Source organism: Nansenia antarctica (genome assembly GCF_963989245.1).
Source record: "Nansenia antarctica genome assembly, chromosome: 15".
NCBI classification, from domain to species: domain Eukaryota; kingdom Metazoa; phylum Chordata; class Actinopteri; order Argentiniformes; family Microstomatidae; genus Nansenia; species Nansenia antarctica.
The window spans coordinates 290224-306902 of NC_137685.1; the positions used below are offsets into that span (position 1 = coordinate 290224).

General features: G+C 42.3%; 1 protein-coding gene across 1 annotated transcript; it reads left to right on the forward strand.

Moving 5' to 3' along the window:
• Positions 1–1425: 1425 nt before the first annotated feature.
• patz1 (POZ/BTB and AT hook containing zinc finger 1) lies at positions 1426–16012 on the forward strand (the record flags this gene model as incomplete). The annotated part of the gene is made up of 7 exons (XM_080545742.1): positions 1426–1482; positions 5589–6718; positions 6949–7012; positions 7228–7399; positions 8329–8490; positions 10381–10593; positions 15528–16012. The coding sequence occupies 7 exons, from the start codon at positions 1426–1428 to the stop codon at positions 16010–16012; spliced, it is 2283 nt and encodes a 760-aa protein (XP_080401868.1).
• Positions 16013–16679: the final 667 nt, after the last annotated feature.

The following is a 16679-nucleotide window of genomic DNA, read 5'->3' on the forward strand; positions in this document are numbered from 1 at the left end:
ATTCAGTTCATGGTAATGTGCTGTTAAGTTATAAGCACAAATAGAATTAATAAATAAAAATGGTCAATAAAAAAACCCACTGTATTTTGTTTTGTCTAATTTCAGAAGCAACAAATAGATGTGATGCCTAATGACATGCCATGTTGTGGATATCTTATTACTAGTGTTGTTCCGATACGATACTAGTATCGGCATGGCCACCGATACGCACAAAAATGCTGGTATCGGCGAGTACTTTACAAATTTATTTATTTTTATTATTTTTTTGTTTTGTTTTTTTTTACTTACGTTTTACAAAAACTTTACGAGTTTGAGCAGTGCCAGACTAAGTGTTAGCAATAATTTTACATCGAGGTGAGTATGCGGCTCAAAAAACATGTTTTTTTGTTTTGTTTTTTCAAACGCCGTGGTATCGGATCGGTACTCGGTATCGGCAAGTACTGCACGGTCAGGTATCGGGATCAAAAAATGGTATCGGAACAACACTACTTATTACATACTTATATCTTATAACAGCATATTCAGAGTGGGGGGGAAAGGGCAGGAGTGAGACATGATCTACTACAGAATATGTAATGAACATGAAATGTAGAATGTGTTGTTTTTGTTTGGTGTTGGTAAATTATTTGGATGTATCTTAATTGACACTAGTTCTGTGTGTCAGGGTAGAGGGGCTTGTGAGATGATGGGATGTCATTGAGCAGACATGTGTTCCCTGCTCCCTCTGCGTATGTGTTCTGTCTCAGTGTGGCAGACCTTGTCTGGCTGGGGGAGGGGGGCTGGAGGGGGAGGGGGGCTGGGCTGGGGGAGGGGGAGGGGGGCTGCTGGGAGAGGGGGGCTGGCTGGTGGGAGGGGGGCTGAGGGCTGTGGGCTGGGGGAGGGGGGCTGCTGGGAGAGGGGGGCTGGCGGGGGGAGGGCTGGTGGGAGGGGGGAGGGGAGGGGGGCTGGCTGGTGGGAGGGGGGAGGGGAGGGGGGCTGGCTGGTGGGAGGGGGGAGGGGAGGGGGGCTGGGGAAACAAGGAAGCTGAGACCAGGAAGAGAAATGTTCTAAGTGCTGTGAGTCTATTGTGCTGACAGTTACACCACAAGTGTAGTCCTCATAACGCGTGAAGAATGACGTTTTACATCAGACGCATCATGACACTAAACGGGACCCGCACTCTTTTATTCTGACAGTAGAATAAAAATATTAAAGCGCTGATGCGCCCCCCCCCGCCTTGAGAGAAGGGTCAAAGTTCACAGGAAGCTGGGGGGCTGCCATTTTTCCCCTGCTGCTGCTGCTAACATCTCAGATGCTAAAGGCAGAGGGAGGGGTGGTCGTCGTGTGGTTTTATTTCCTTTAGGGTCTCGGGTTATTAAACCTTCCTCTCTGGTTCCTCCAGCCTCGCCGGGACGCTGAGTGTTGTTGAATGAATCCGGCCGCCGAATGGAGAAACTAGCGGAGCCGCAAGAGCCACCGTGGAGCTCCATGTCCACCTACCAGGTGAGCTGCTGCACGTTATAATATAACAACATATACACATATATATAACCTACCAGGTGAGCTGCTACACGTCATAATATAACAACATATACACATATATATAACCTACCAGGTGAGCTGCTGCACGTTATAATATAACAACATATACACATATATATAACCTACCAGGTGAGCTGCTACACGTTAGAATATAACAACATATACATATATATAACCTACCAGGTGAGCTGCTACACGTTATAATATAACAACATATACATATATATAACCTACCAGGTGAGCTGCTACACGTTATAATATAACAACATATACATATATATATACAACATGAATATAACCTACCAGGTGAGCTGCTACACGTTATAATATAACAACATATACATATATATACAACATTAATATAACCTACCAGGTGAGCTGCTACACGTTATAATATAACAACATATACATATATATATACAACATTAATATAACCTACCAGGTGAGCTGCTACACGTTATAATATAACAACATATACATATATATACAACATTAATATAACCTACCAGGTGAGCTGCTACACGTTATAATATAACAACATATACATATATATATACAACATTAATATAACCTACCAGGTGAGCTGCTACACGTTATAATATAACAACATATACATATATATACAACATTAATATAACCTACCAGGTGAGCTGCTACACGTTATAATATAACAACATATACATATATATACAACATTAATATAACCTACCAGGTGAGCTGCTACACGTTATAATATAACAACATATACATATATATATACAACATTAATATAACCTACCAGGTGAGCTGCTACACGTTATAATATAACAACATATACATATATATACAACATTAATATAACCTACCAGGTGAGCTGCTACACGTTATAATATAACAACATATACATATATATATACAACATTAATATAACCTACCAGGTGAGCTGCTACACGTTATAATATAACAACATATACATATATATACAACATTAATATAACCTACCAGGTGAGCTGCTACACGTTATAATATAACAACATATACATATATATATACAACATTAATATAACCTACCAGGTGAGCTGCTACACGTTATAATATAACAACATATACATATATATACAACATTAATATAACCTACCAGGTGAGCTGCTACACGTTATAATATAACAACATATACATATATATATACAACATTAATATAACCTACCAGGTGAGCTGCTACACGTTATAATATAACAACATATACACATATATATACAACATTAATATAACCTACCAGGTGAGCTGCTACACGTTATAATATAACAACATATACACATATATATACAACATTAATATAACCTACCAGGTGAGCTGCTACACGTTATAATATAACAACATATACATATATATATACAACATTAATATAACCTACCAGGTGAGCTGCTACACGTTATAATATAACAACATATACACATATATATACAACATTAATATAACCTACCAGGTGAGCTGCTACACGTTATAATATAACAACATATACATATATATATAACCTACCAGGTGAGCTGCTACACGTTATAATATAACAACATATACATATATATATACAACATTAATATAACCTACCAGGTGAGCTGCTACACGTTATAATATAACAACATATACATATATATACAACATTAATATAACCTACCAGGTGAGCTGCTACACGTTATAATATAACAACATATACATATATATATACAACATTAATATAACCTACCAGGTGAGCTGCTACACGTTATAATATAACAACATATACATATATATATATACAACATTAATATAACCTACCAGGTGAGCTGCTACACGTTATAATATAACAACATATACATATATATATACAACATTAATATAACCTACCAGGTGAGCTGCTACACGTTATAATATAACAACATATACATATATATACAACATTAATATAACCTACCAGGTGAGCTGCTACACGTTATAATATAACAACATATATATATATATATACAACATTAATATAACCTACCAGGTGAGCTGCTACACGTTATAATATAACAACATATACATATATATACAACATTAATATAACCTACCAGGTGAGCTATGGGCTAGATATCCTTATATATATATATATCATTAATATAACCTACCAGGTGAGCTGCTACACGTTATAATATAACAACATATACATATATATATACAACATTAATATAACCTACCAGGTGAGCTGCTACACGTTATAATATAACAACATATACATATATATATACAACATTAATATAACCTACCAGGTGAGCTATGGGCTAGATATCCTTATATATATATATATATATATATATATATATATCATTAATATAACCTACCAGGTGAGCTGCTACACGTTATAATATAACAACATATACATATATATATACAACATTAATATAACCTACCAGGTGAGCTGCTACACGTTATAATATAACAACATATACATATATATACAACATTAATATAACCTACCAGGTGAGCTGCTACACGTTATAATATAACAACATATACATATATATATACAACATTAATATAACCTACCAGGTGAGCTATGGGCTAGATATCCTTATATATATATATATATATATATCATTAATATAACCTACCAGGTGAGCTGCTACACGTTATAATATAACAACATATACATATATATATATACAACATTAATATAACCTACCAGGTGAGCTGCTACACGTTATAATATAACAACATATACATATATATATACAACATTAATATAACCTACCAGGTGAGCTGCTACACGTTATAATATAACAACATATACATATATATATACAACATTAATATAACCTACCAGGTGAGCTGCTACACGTTATAATATAACAACATATACATATATATATACAACATTAATATAACCTACCAGGTGAGCTGCTACACGTTATAATATAACAACATATACATATATATATACAACATTAATATAACCTACCAGGTGAGCTGCTACACGTTATAATATAACAACATATACATATATATACAACATTAATATAACCTACCAGGTGAGCTATGGGCTAGATATCCTTATATATATATATATATATATCATTAATATAACCTACCAGGTGAGCTGCTACACGTTATAATATAACAACATATACATATATATATATACAACATTAATATAACCTACCAGGTGAGCTGCTACACGTTATAATATAACAACATATACATATATATATACAACATTAATATAACCTACCAGGTGAGCTGCTACACGTTATAATATAACAACATATACATATATATATACAACATTAATATAACCTACCAGGTGAGCTGCTACACGTTATAATATAACAACATATACATATATATATACAACATTAATATAACCTACCAGGTGAGCTGCTACACGTTATAATATAACAACATATACATATATATACAACATTAATATAACCTACCAGGTGAGCAGACACGTTATAATATAACAACATATATATATATACAACATTAATATAACCTACCAGGTGAGCTATGGGCTAGATATCCTTATATATATATATATATATATATATATATATATATATATATATATATATATATATATATATATGACATATTAACATAACATATAACATTAATAATATAACAACATGAATATAACACTACCAGGTGAGCAGCCTGGGTTAGAGATAGATATATATGAATATAACATCATGTTAATGTAAATATGGGTGATCTTATATCCACTCATCCACCCATAATGTAATATGTAATATACATGAATATAATACTACCAGGTGAGCAGCCTGGGTTAGATAGAGATATGAGATATATATAATAACATTAATCTGACCACTTCTGTCTTTAGAGATAGGCTATTCTGTCCTCTATACAATGTTGTTATATATATACAACATGAATATAATAACATGAATATAATAACATGAATCTAACACTACCAGGTGAGCAGCCACAGCGTCATAATATAACATAACATTAATATATATATATATATATCTGACATATATAATGTAACACTACCAGGTGAGCAGCCTCATAATATAACAACATGAATGTAACAACATGAATATTACCAGGTGAGCAGCCACAGCGAGGAGATGCTGAGCAGCCTGGACGCGCAGAGGAGAGATGGAGGCAGGTTCTGTGACGTGGTCCTGCGGGTCGGGGAGGAGAGCTTCCCCGCTCACCGGGCCGTGCTGGCGGCGTGCAGCGAGTACTTCCACTCGGTGTTCAGCCTGGGGGAGGCCAGGGAGCTGGAGATGCACACCATCAGCCCCAAGGTGTTCAAAGACATCCTGGACTTCGCCTACACCTCCAGGATCGTGGTGCGGCTGGAGTGTTTCCCGGAGTTGATGACGGCGGCGAAGTTCCTGCTGATGCGCTCGGTGCTGGAGATCTGCCAGGAGGTGATCAAACAGTCCAACGTCCAGATCCTGGTGCCCCCCTCCCGGGGCGGGGACGGCGGGATGTTCCGGGCCAGCGGGCCTGAGCTGGGCTTCCCCGGGCCCCTCGACATGTCCAACGGGACCCCGGGCTTCCTGGCGAACGGCTCGGTTCAGTTTAACAACAATGTGCTGGGAAGCCATGATGCCTCTGACACGGTCCTCTCTGACGGCAGTCCTCAGTCCACTATGCCCATCCTGCAGCCTGTCGACCGGCTACCCGGGTCTCCCTCAGACGGAGACTCCCCGGGGTCCAAGAGAGGCAGAGGCCGACCAAAGAAAGGCACGGCGATGGAGCCGATACACTTCAACCACAGCACCCCTAAAGACACGGGGTTGTTCCCTTGCGGTATATGTGGCAAAGCGTTCACAGAGGCTCAGCGGTTAAGGAACCACGAAGCCCAGCATGGAGCCTCTGGAGGAGGTGTGGGGGACAGCCTGTCTGCAGACCCGGGCGGCCCGGTGACAGCCCTGCAGACAGGTGTGCTGGAGAACGGCCTGGCCATGCATGGAGCATCAGACAACAGCCGCAAGCGTGAGAGGACGAGACGGCACGTTGGTTGTGACATTTGTGGAAAGGTTTTCCGAGACGTGTACCATCTGAACCGACACAAGCTGTCCCACTCCGGGGAGAAGCCCTACGCCTGTCATGTCTGTGGTCTTCGGTTCAAGCGGAAGGACAGAATGTCTTACCATGTGCGCTCCCACGACGGCTCCGTGGGCAAACCTTACGTCTGTCAGAGCTGTGGGAAAGGGTTCTCCAGGTGAGTTATTATGGTGTGCTGCACAACTATGTTCTATTCCTTTATTGAACACTAGTAGGGAACGACAGAGAACCGATGGGGCCCTGTCACTCACAGGACAGACAGACAGACAGGCAGGCGGACAGACAGACAGACAGGCAGGCGGACAGACAGACACAGAGAACCGATGGGGTCCTCTCACTCACAGTCAAGTGTTTTTGAATCTGTTTCAACATGTTTGTGTTATTCAGGCCAGATCATCTGAACGGACACATCAAACAGGTTCACACAACAGAGAGACCCCACAAGTGCCAGGTGAGATAATCTGAATCCACTCTGGACAATGGCTACTGCTGTCTGATGTCTTTCATTTACATATTCCCAGTCTTATCTTTTGTCTGTGAAGTGCAAATCTAAGGCATTGTCATTTGTGTAGAAAATGTGGCAATATAGTTGTTATGATTGTTGATTATAGTAGAAGGCTGCTAGACTGTACGATACATGTTCCTTACATTATTTTCTTTACCCAGATTTGTAACGCCTCATTCGCTACGCGCGACCGCCTCCGGTCCCACCTGGCGTGCCACGAGGACAAGATCCCCTGTCAGGTCTGCGGCAAGTTCCTCCGCGCCGCGTACATGACCGACCATCTCAAGAAACACAGCGAAGGACCTCACAACTACTGTGGCATATGCAACAAAGGTAACCCCCAATATCCATCACCCTGTACCCCCAATATACACCACCCTGTACCTCCAACATCCATCACTCTGTACCTGGCAAGAACACTGCGCTGTGAGCAACAACAGAAATGCTGCACCGCTAACAATTACTTCGCCATTTTCAGTTTTGTTGAAACATCAGTGCTGCTTCCTTCAGAGATGGACACCCAGTGGACAGCCAGTCTGTGTGGTGTTTTGCTTTTCCAAGTTTGATTGTGTTGTCTGCTTTTTGTCTGTTAGTTTCTCTCCTTCAGGGTGTATTCACTTCTAAAAGCATCCAGAGTCCTGGGGAGAATAAACTGAAACACATGTTGACTATTGAATTCTATAGTGTAGTTAGTTAGAGACACATTAGTTATATAGTGTAGTTGTGTTTTGAGACATATTGAAAGTGGTCTCAGTTGATGCAAAGACTGATTTAGTCTGTTGGAGAAGCACACAGGTGTCTACGTAGTCCTTATGCATGGGTTCTCCATTATTCTTTGCTCATTTTTCCTTCCCAATTTGTTATATTTTTACTAATCACTGTAATATTTAGTGATTGAGCCATGTTTGTTGTTGGCGTAGCCTGACTTACCCCTACCTCTCTGACTACCTCTCTGACTTACCCCTACCTCTCTGACTTACCCCTACCTCTCTGACTACCTCTCTGACTACCTCTCTGACTTAGGCCCTATCTCTCTGACTTTGGCCCTGCCTCTCTGACTGTGTTGTCATTCTTGTGTGTATATAAATCAGGCGTACAGAAGTTGTCCATGGGACACGTATGAGGTTTTGACCCTCTAGCATCTGTGAATCCAGAGGGCAGCAGCGTCCTCGCCTCCTTCCTGTCCAGTCTCTGCCTCCTTCCTGTCCAGTCTCTGGGTTTGTGCGACTGCCCTCTGTTCTGTGCTCTTCTCCCGGCCGCAGGTTTCTCCACCTCCTCCTACCTTAAGGTGCACATAAAAACGCACCACGGCGCCTCGCCTCTGCTCCCTGCTGCCACGGCGCACAGCTACCCTGAGCCCCGGGGGGAACCGCAGGGGCACGACGGCACGCCCTACCACACGGGACGCCCGTGCGCAGTGGAAGGCAAGCAGCCGCCCACAGTGTCTGTGTCTCTGTCGTCTGCTCAGCCGCTGCTTCTGGACAACGTTCTGCATTCTTACCTTTGTGCTTCAGCCTCACAAACATATCACTTATAGTACACATACATACACACACACACACACCTGTCTGCACAGTGACCATAATACACACACACACACACACACACACACACTCACACACACCTGTCTGCACAGTGACCATAATACACACACACACACACACACACACACACACTCACACACACCTGTCTGCACAGTGACCATAATACACACACACACACACACACACACACACACACACACACTCACACACACCTGTCTGCACAGTGACCATAATACACACACACACACACACACACACACACACACACACACACACACATACACACACACACACCTGTCTGCACAGTGACCATAATACACACATGTATTACTACTAATACACACACACACACACACACACACCTATCACCATAGCACTTATAATACACACATCACTTATAATACATGCACACTCACACGCGTTTGTCTGCAGTCATCACCATGCCAACGCTGTTAGAATCCATCTGCTGTCTGTCGGTCCGTCAGCTAACAGGCCTGTCCCCTGTGGAAGCGCCACACACCAGGTCCTTGCTGGTAGTCTGGATCTGTAATTGTTTTATATGAAAAAGAGTGAATCAAGGAAACAGTGTAGCTCTGTAGCATTATGGCATATCCTTTAATTGGATACTGCCCCCTAGTGGCTAGCTGAGGAGATGGCCAGTGAGCTGGTCTTCTCTGAGGTGAACACAGGGACAGTGAAGTGCTGCTGCTGCTGCATGTATGCTTCCCCATTTAGAAAAGGCCTTGTTGTCCAGGAGCGCATTCGCTACCTAGTCATACGCTGCCTAGTCATTCGCTGCCTAGTCATACGCTGCTGAGTCTTGGTGCCGTACGTTTAGCCTTTGTTAAGCATGACGATGTGAAAGCTGTCTGTCTGCTTCCTGTCATCTTCCTGTCATCTCCATCACCTGGTGGCAAATGATGCACTGAAGTTGCATGTTCAACTTTACATGTATGTGCTTCAATGAAGCTTTTTCAAATATATTATTGCCATGGAAACCAGCAGCTTAGGGGTTCTGGTGTGCTGGATGTAGCCAATGTCCCAATGCAACATGATGACCTGTTGACAGAGAGGCTGAAAGGTTATAATCAACTCTGTTGTAGTAATATCCTTCCTATAGTTTGCCTCGAGTCAATCCAAAATCATTCTAAAGTGGCGTGTCAAAGGGGAATTGAAAGTCTACTGCTGCAGTGTTTCAGTTTAGAATAAATAGATGAGTTGCCTTGGTGTTGATCTGGTCCTATAGAAGGTCTTCATGATTAGTTAACTATTCTATTCTGATGACATTGGTGGCTCAAGTACAGTGTTTAAGGAAACATTTAACTGGAGGTGCTGATCCATGCATGCGTGAGTAAAAATGGTTTATTCATATAATCCGATTATATGGAAATGCTGTTGCCAAAGGTCTACTAGGGCTCTAGATTAGAGTCGAGAACAAGCTCTCCTACAGGCAGGGTTAGGGTTAGGGTTAGGGCTAACCCTCTCCTACAGGCAGGGTTAGGGTTAGGGTTAGGGTTAGGGCTAACCCTCTCCGACAGGCAGTCTGCTGGCGTGGCAAATAATAGAGGAAAAAGTTTCATCTTCTGTTTACAGTAATACTGCTCTCTCTTGTATGGTCATTATTTATGGACAAATCAAAGAAAGGAATGAATGACATTAAGTGGCGAGTCAGAAGTGATAAAGGTGACATCCTGTTGTACTGACTGTCTGGTCTGGCCTTGTCTGTTATCTCTGCCCCCCCCTCTTTGTCTCCGGGGGGTGTGTGTGTAGACCTGTGCGCCAGCCGCCGGCTGCTGGTCACCTTCCCTGAGGCAGAGGGTCGCTTTCGTGGGTTTACTGGACGCCCAGTCCTCCCCCAGCCTGGCCCCCCTGCCCTGAACCTGCAGCCCGAGCTGCTCTTGGGGAAGTCGGGGGGGGCTCCTTATTTCTGGGAGTGCCGCTCTGCTGGGGCGCGAGGCTTCCCCTTTCACGGGCCTCTCCCAGGTCAGTATGGGCCAGCAGGAGGGTGGGCAGGAGGGTGGGCAGGAGGGTGGGCAGGAGGGTGGGCAGGAGGGTGGGCAGGAGGGTGGGCAGGAGGGTGGGCAGGAGGGTGGGCAGGAGGGTGGGCAGGAGGGTGGGCAGGAGGGTGGGCAGGAGGGTGGGCAGGAGGGTGGGCAGGAGGGTGGGCAGGAGGGTGGGCAGGGGGGTGGGCAGGAGGGTGGGCAGGAGGGTGGGCAGGAGGGTGGGCAGGGGCCCGGGGCCTGGAGCTAACACAGACCACTGAAGAGTACAATAGTTCTGCTGTAAGGTCTTGGGCCAGGAGGTTCCAACCTCTATGGGTTAGGGTTAGGGGAAAGGAGGTTCCAACCTCTATGGGTTAGGGTTAGGGGAAAGGAGACCACAGGAGCTGTACGTTCCTCCATTTAGATCATCTGACTTCTAGTTTTGTGGTTTACAGAACTGACAGTCTGCTGGAATGTATCCTTGTTGTCTCAGAAGGATTGTAGGATTAGGGAGTCACACGTGGCATTTGCAGGGTCAGTTCCAGTGTTGATAATGAGTAGCTCTAGATGCTGGCTAGAATTCCCTTACTTCACATAGCTCTTATTATCATCTTATAAGCCTAATATGATTTTTGTTATATTGGGGAATTCGTTCCACCCTCACTTCAATGTAGCGCTCATGAAACTGTGCCTTTCTGTGGCAGTGGTTAGGTATCCAATAAGGTCATACATCTGTTCAACTTGTAAAATGATTTGTCTGTGACAATTTGACAATTGCCAACTTCCATCCATTATTTTACTACAGTAGAATAGTAGCCTACATGTGTGGAAATGTTCTGTTAGGATGACTGTAGTTGAGTGGGAGTTTGTATTGAGGTGAGTTCAAGGATGTTCTCTGGTCTCAGATCTGTAGAAAGAGGATTCTCTGATTCGCTAAACAAGGCTGCAAAAAATCAGGTCATGGTTTATTTGGAAGTGTGAATTATTCCTGTCGAGGCTGGAACACCAAGCCCATCAATAACGGCAGTAAAATTCTATGTCATCTGAATCAGGGATGCACCGAAAGTTCGGCCACAGAAATTATTCGGCCGAAAATAGAAAAAAAAGCACATTTGGTGTTCGGCCGAATGTTTAGCGAATAACTAGACGTTGTTTTGATGACGCGATCAAACAGTGCAGCAACCCCTTACTGTTCTGTGAATGAGACGAGCACTGAGTGATGACTGCCTACTGCCAGGCCAGATAATTACAGCCAACATGTCGGCAGTTTGGCATCTGTTCTCTGAACCACAACGAGACGCACAGACGCTGCTGGTGAAAGGGAACAAGCTGATTTAATGTTCTTACTTTAATTTTGAAAAATGTAAATACATTTCAGCGTTGTTGAAAATCAACGACACATCGCTAGTCAACTAACACAGCTTGTTTTGTGAGCCTGCTAACAATGTAAAGTAGTGTTGTAGTTAACTAGGTAACAATGTAAAGTAGTGTTGTAGTTAACTAGGTAACAATGTAAAGTAGTGTTGTAGTTAACTAGGTAACAATGTAAAGTAGTGTTGTAGTTAACTAGGTAACAATGTAAAGTAGTGTTGTAGTTAACTAGGTAACAATGTAAAGTAGTGTTGTAGTTAACTAGGTAACAATGTAAAGTAGTGTTGTAGTTAACTAGGTAACAATGTAAAGTAGTGTTCTAGTTAACTAGGTAACAATGTAAAGTAGTGTTGTAGTTAACTAGGTAACAATGTAAAGTAGTGTTGTAGTTAACTAGGTAACAATGTAAAGCAGTGTTCTAGTTAACTAGGTAACAATGTAAAGTAGTGTTGTAGTTAACTAGGTAACAATGTAAAGTAGTGTTGTAGTTAACTAGGTAACAATGTAAAGTAGAGTTCTAGTTAACTAGGTAACAATGTAAAGTAGTGTTGTAGTTAACTAGGTAACAATGTAAAGTAGTGTTGTAGTTAACTAGGTAACAATGTAAAGTAGTGTTGTAGTTAACTAGGTAACAATGTAAAGTAGTGTTGTAGTTAACTAGGTAACAATGTAAAGTAGTGTTGTAGTTAACTAGGTAACAATGTAAAGTCGTGTTGTAGTTAACTAGGTAACAATGTAAAGTAGTGTTGTAGTTAACTAGGTAACAATGTAAAGTAGTGTTCTAGTTAACTAGGTAACAATGTAAAGTAGTGTTGTAGTTAACTAGGTAACAAGGTAAAGTAGTGTTGTAGTTAACTAGGTAACAATGTAAAGTAGTGTTGTAGTTAACTAGGTAACAATGTAAAGTAGTGTTGTAGTTAACTAGGTAACAATGTAAAGTAGTGTTGTAGTTAACTAGGTAACAATGTAAAGTAGTGTTCTAGTTAACTAGGTAACAATGTAAAGTAGTGTTGTAGTTAACTAGGTAACAATGTAAAGTAGTGTTGTAGTTAACTAGGTAACAATGTAAAGTAGTGTTCTAGTTAACTAGGTAACAATCATAAAGTAGTGTTGTAGTTAACTAGGTAACAATGTAAAGTAGTGTTGTAGTTAACTAGGTAACAATGTAAAGTAGTGTTGTAGTTAACTAGGTAACAATGTAAAGTAGTGTTATAGTTAACTAGGTAACAATGTAAAGTAGTGTTCTAGTTAACTAGGTAACAATGTAAAGTAGTGTTCTAGTTAACTAGGTAACAATGTAAAGTAGTGTTTTAGTTAACTAGGTAACAATGTAAAGTAGTGTTGTAGTTAACTAGGTAACAATGTAAAGTAGTGTTGTAGTTAACTAGGTAACAATGTAAAGTAGTGTTCTAGTTAACTAGGTAACAATGTAAAGTAGTGTTTTAGTTAACTAGGTAACAATGTAAAGTAGTGTTCTAGTTAACTAGGTAACAATGTAAAGTAGTGTTTTAGTTAACTAGGTAACAATGTAAAGTAGTGTTCTAGTTAACTAGGTAACAATGTAAAGTAGTGTTCTAGTTAACTAGGTAACAATGTAAAGTAGTGTTGTAGTTAACTAGGTAACAATGTAAAGTAGTGTTCTAGTTAACTAGGTAACAATGTAAAGTAGTGTTCTAGTTAACTAGGTAACAGTGGGGGATTACTCACCCAATCCGTTGCATTGCAGTATTTTGGCTTGACTAGCGAGCGTGTGGTGTGATTTTCAACAACGTTGAAATGTATTTAAGTTTTTCTAAATACAATTCGGAATATTTGGATTGGTGACTTTCACCAGTCACAATTTTTACATCTTTCATGAAGACAGGGAGACAGGGAGACATCATGAAGACAGGGAGACAGAGAGACAGGGAGACATCATGAAGACAGGGAGACAGGGAGACATCGGCTGATCGCATAATATTATTGCGCTGCCAAGCAGTGGTGGACTCAGGCTGTTTGAAGGGCAGGGGGGGCGAAAAGAAAAAAAAGGGCATCTACTGCACAACATGGGACCCCATCAGTGCACATGGTCAAGTTTAGACCATTGGAGGGGCACCAATAGGGCACATCCTCTCATTTTTGCCACTCAAAAGGGCACTTAAGCGAGACGTTTTTCAACCGTGGGGGCACCAGGAGGGGCGGTCGCCCCCCCTGCCCCCCCCCCTGAGTCCGCCAGCGCTGCCAAGTCGATGTGTCTCGAGACGGCTGGGGAGCTGCTGGCTGCTTGCTTGGCTAACACGACTGTATGTGTCAGCCTGACATTATGTTCGTCACATTTCTTGCCTGTCTCCTAATAAATATGACAAATTGTTTGGCAACATTATCATGAGGGGTTCACTGAACTCTAAACGTTGGGTGATTCGCCGAATTCAATGACTTTATCTCCGCCTCCGACGAAACTATGCTAGTCCCGCCACTCCGTTCCTCTCAGCTAACCGCAGCTAGCGCTGTTAGCATCCGTCACACCCCAAATTAAACTTAACATCGCTTTACAATAATAGTCGTACCTGAACACACCACACATCCACATGTCCCCAGCGAGCTGTAGTTGATCACCAGGTATGTTTTATTCATGTAGGGAGAATAATTAATGTAAGAAAAACGATAGGAAAGTCTCTCTTACCTTTCTCGACTGCTTAAAAAAGCCGGAAAACGGCTGAAACCGGTGAAACCAGCTGTGCGCGTGAACATGTCCCCTGGAAACCAACTGACAGTCAGGTTGTACTGATCTGTGATTGGTCAACATTAAACCGTAGCGTGACCAAATGTAGTTGATAGAATCGGACGCTCTGAGCGCGCGGACACCTCACATCTGGACTTATAATTAATTCATGTTGAAACGGATTATATTGAAACATTGTGTGGTAACAACAACTAATTCACACAAGTTAAAACAGTCAATCCATATGTTGTCATACACAGTGTTTGTATGTATTGGTTTATCTAATGAAGACCGTTCGTGTACAGTAGAATTCAGCTTTTAGAATGTTACCTAACTGCCTAAAATGAGTAAATATTACGTAACATGATAAAGTTTATACAATTTCACACATGTAATTTTGATAATGATCATTTTACATGAATAAGCATACAGGCATGAGTAAAACGCTACATTTATTTAATTCATGCAATGGTACAAAAAGAAATGAAAAACTGCCAGTATGTACTCGGTATTCGGCCAGGTGTTTCCTTGATTTCGGTTTCGCCCAAGAATTTTCATTTGGGTGCGACGGTGCATCCCTGATCTGAATCAATAATATAAACATGTTCCCATCCACAGACTGAGGAGGTCTGGGACTCCAGGGTATGATGCATACCGTCCCAGCCTCCATGACCGTCACATTGTTGCAGGTGGTGACCAACCGGAGAGCAGGATTAGGAATCATGTGTTGTTGTTTGCATATAGCCCAGTCTCCTAGCCCTCCCCTGATCCTTGCCCTCCTTCATCTGTTCTCTCCCCTGGCTCCTCTCCTCTCCTCCTCTGTCCATCTCTCTACCCTCACCCCTCCTCTGTGTTTACCTCAGACGGGCAGGAGAACGCTGGGAAATGCCCCCATCAAGAATCGGAGGAGTCTGACCCTTCCTTCGGGGAACTGTCCAACGGCGAAGAGCTCAAGTCTCCACACAAGTCTGAGGGGGAGGAGCTGGGCGTGACGCCGTTCACCTGCAACGGGGCGTCTGCTGGCGTGATGGAGACCCCGGGCAGCGCCAAGGCCAAGACAGACTCTGAGAAGAAGTTCCCCTGCAGCGACTGTGGCCAAGCCTTCCGCACCAAGTCCTACCTCAACAAGCACCAGCACAGGGTGCACAAGGCCCAGAGGAGCCAGGGGGGCGGGGGGGCGGGCTCCGGCCTGGGGGAGCTGCCCCCCTCCCTGGGCTCTCCCTTCTCCCCCCAACAGAACATGTCCCTGCTGGAGTCGTTCGGCTTTCAGATAGTCCAGTCTGCCTTCGCCTCCTCGCTGGTGGACACTGAAGCCGGCCACAGTGGGATGGGTCTGGGGGGGAAGTAGACCCTGGAGAGTTGCCCCTAACCCTAACCCAACCCCTGGCCAGCTACCTAGAAGAGATTCACCTTCTCAGCTGTCTGAATTACATTTTCTATATCAAGTCTTTCTAGACGACTCTGCTGTTCATTGCATCTCTCACCGTCTGCCCCATCCGGTCAGCCTGCCTCATGGACCATACTGTCATGAATATTATTTTTGTATCATCTCAATGCTTAATAACATGAAGCATTTTAACTGCTTTTTTGTATCAGCTCTCTTCATTCTGGATTGTATTTGTAATATATTTAACAATACCGTTACCAAACACACATGCACATAAGAACCCTATATAGTTATGCTGTTAGTCGACTTGGTCATTTAAGATGTTCTTTCGTTATGCCCTCTTATAAAACAGGCCTGTTCATACGTCACTAGGCCTTAGATGAATCTCTAGCCTATTAACATGTCCTCAGTTATCCTCAATCTAAGCCAATACTTTCCCTTTTGATAGAATATAGATAAAAACCTGTTCCTCATAGTGTTAGTTTAGGATTTCTGATGTTATACCTAGTTTTACACTTACGTGGAGTGTTGTCAGCTCAACCAGACACTTTTTAGTCTGAGTGGCATTTTTTAGCAACTACTGGTTTGCAACAAGCAGAAGCCCTCCGCCTGCAGAAGCCCTGTCGTG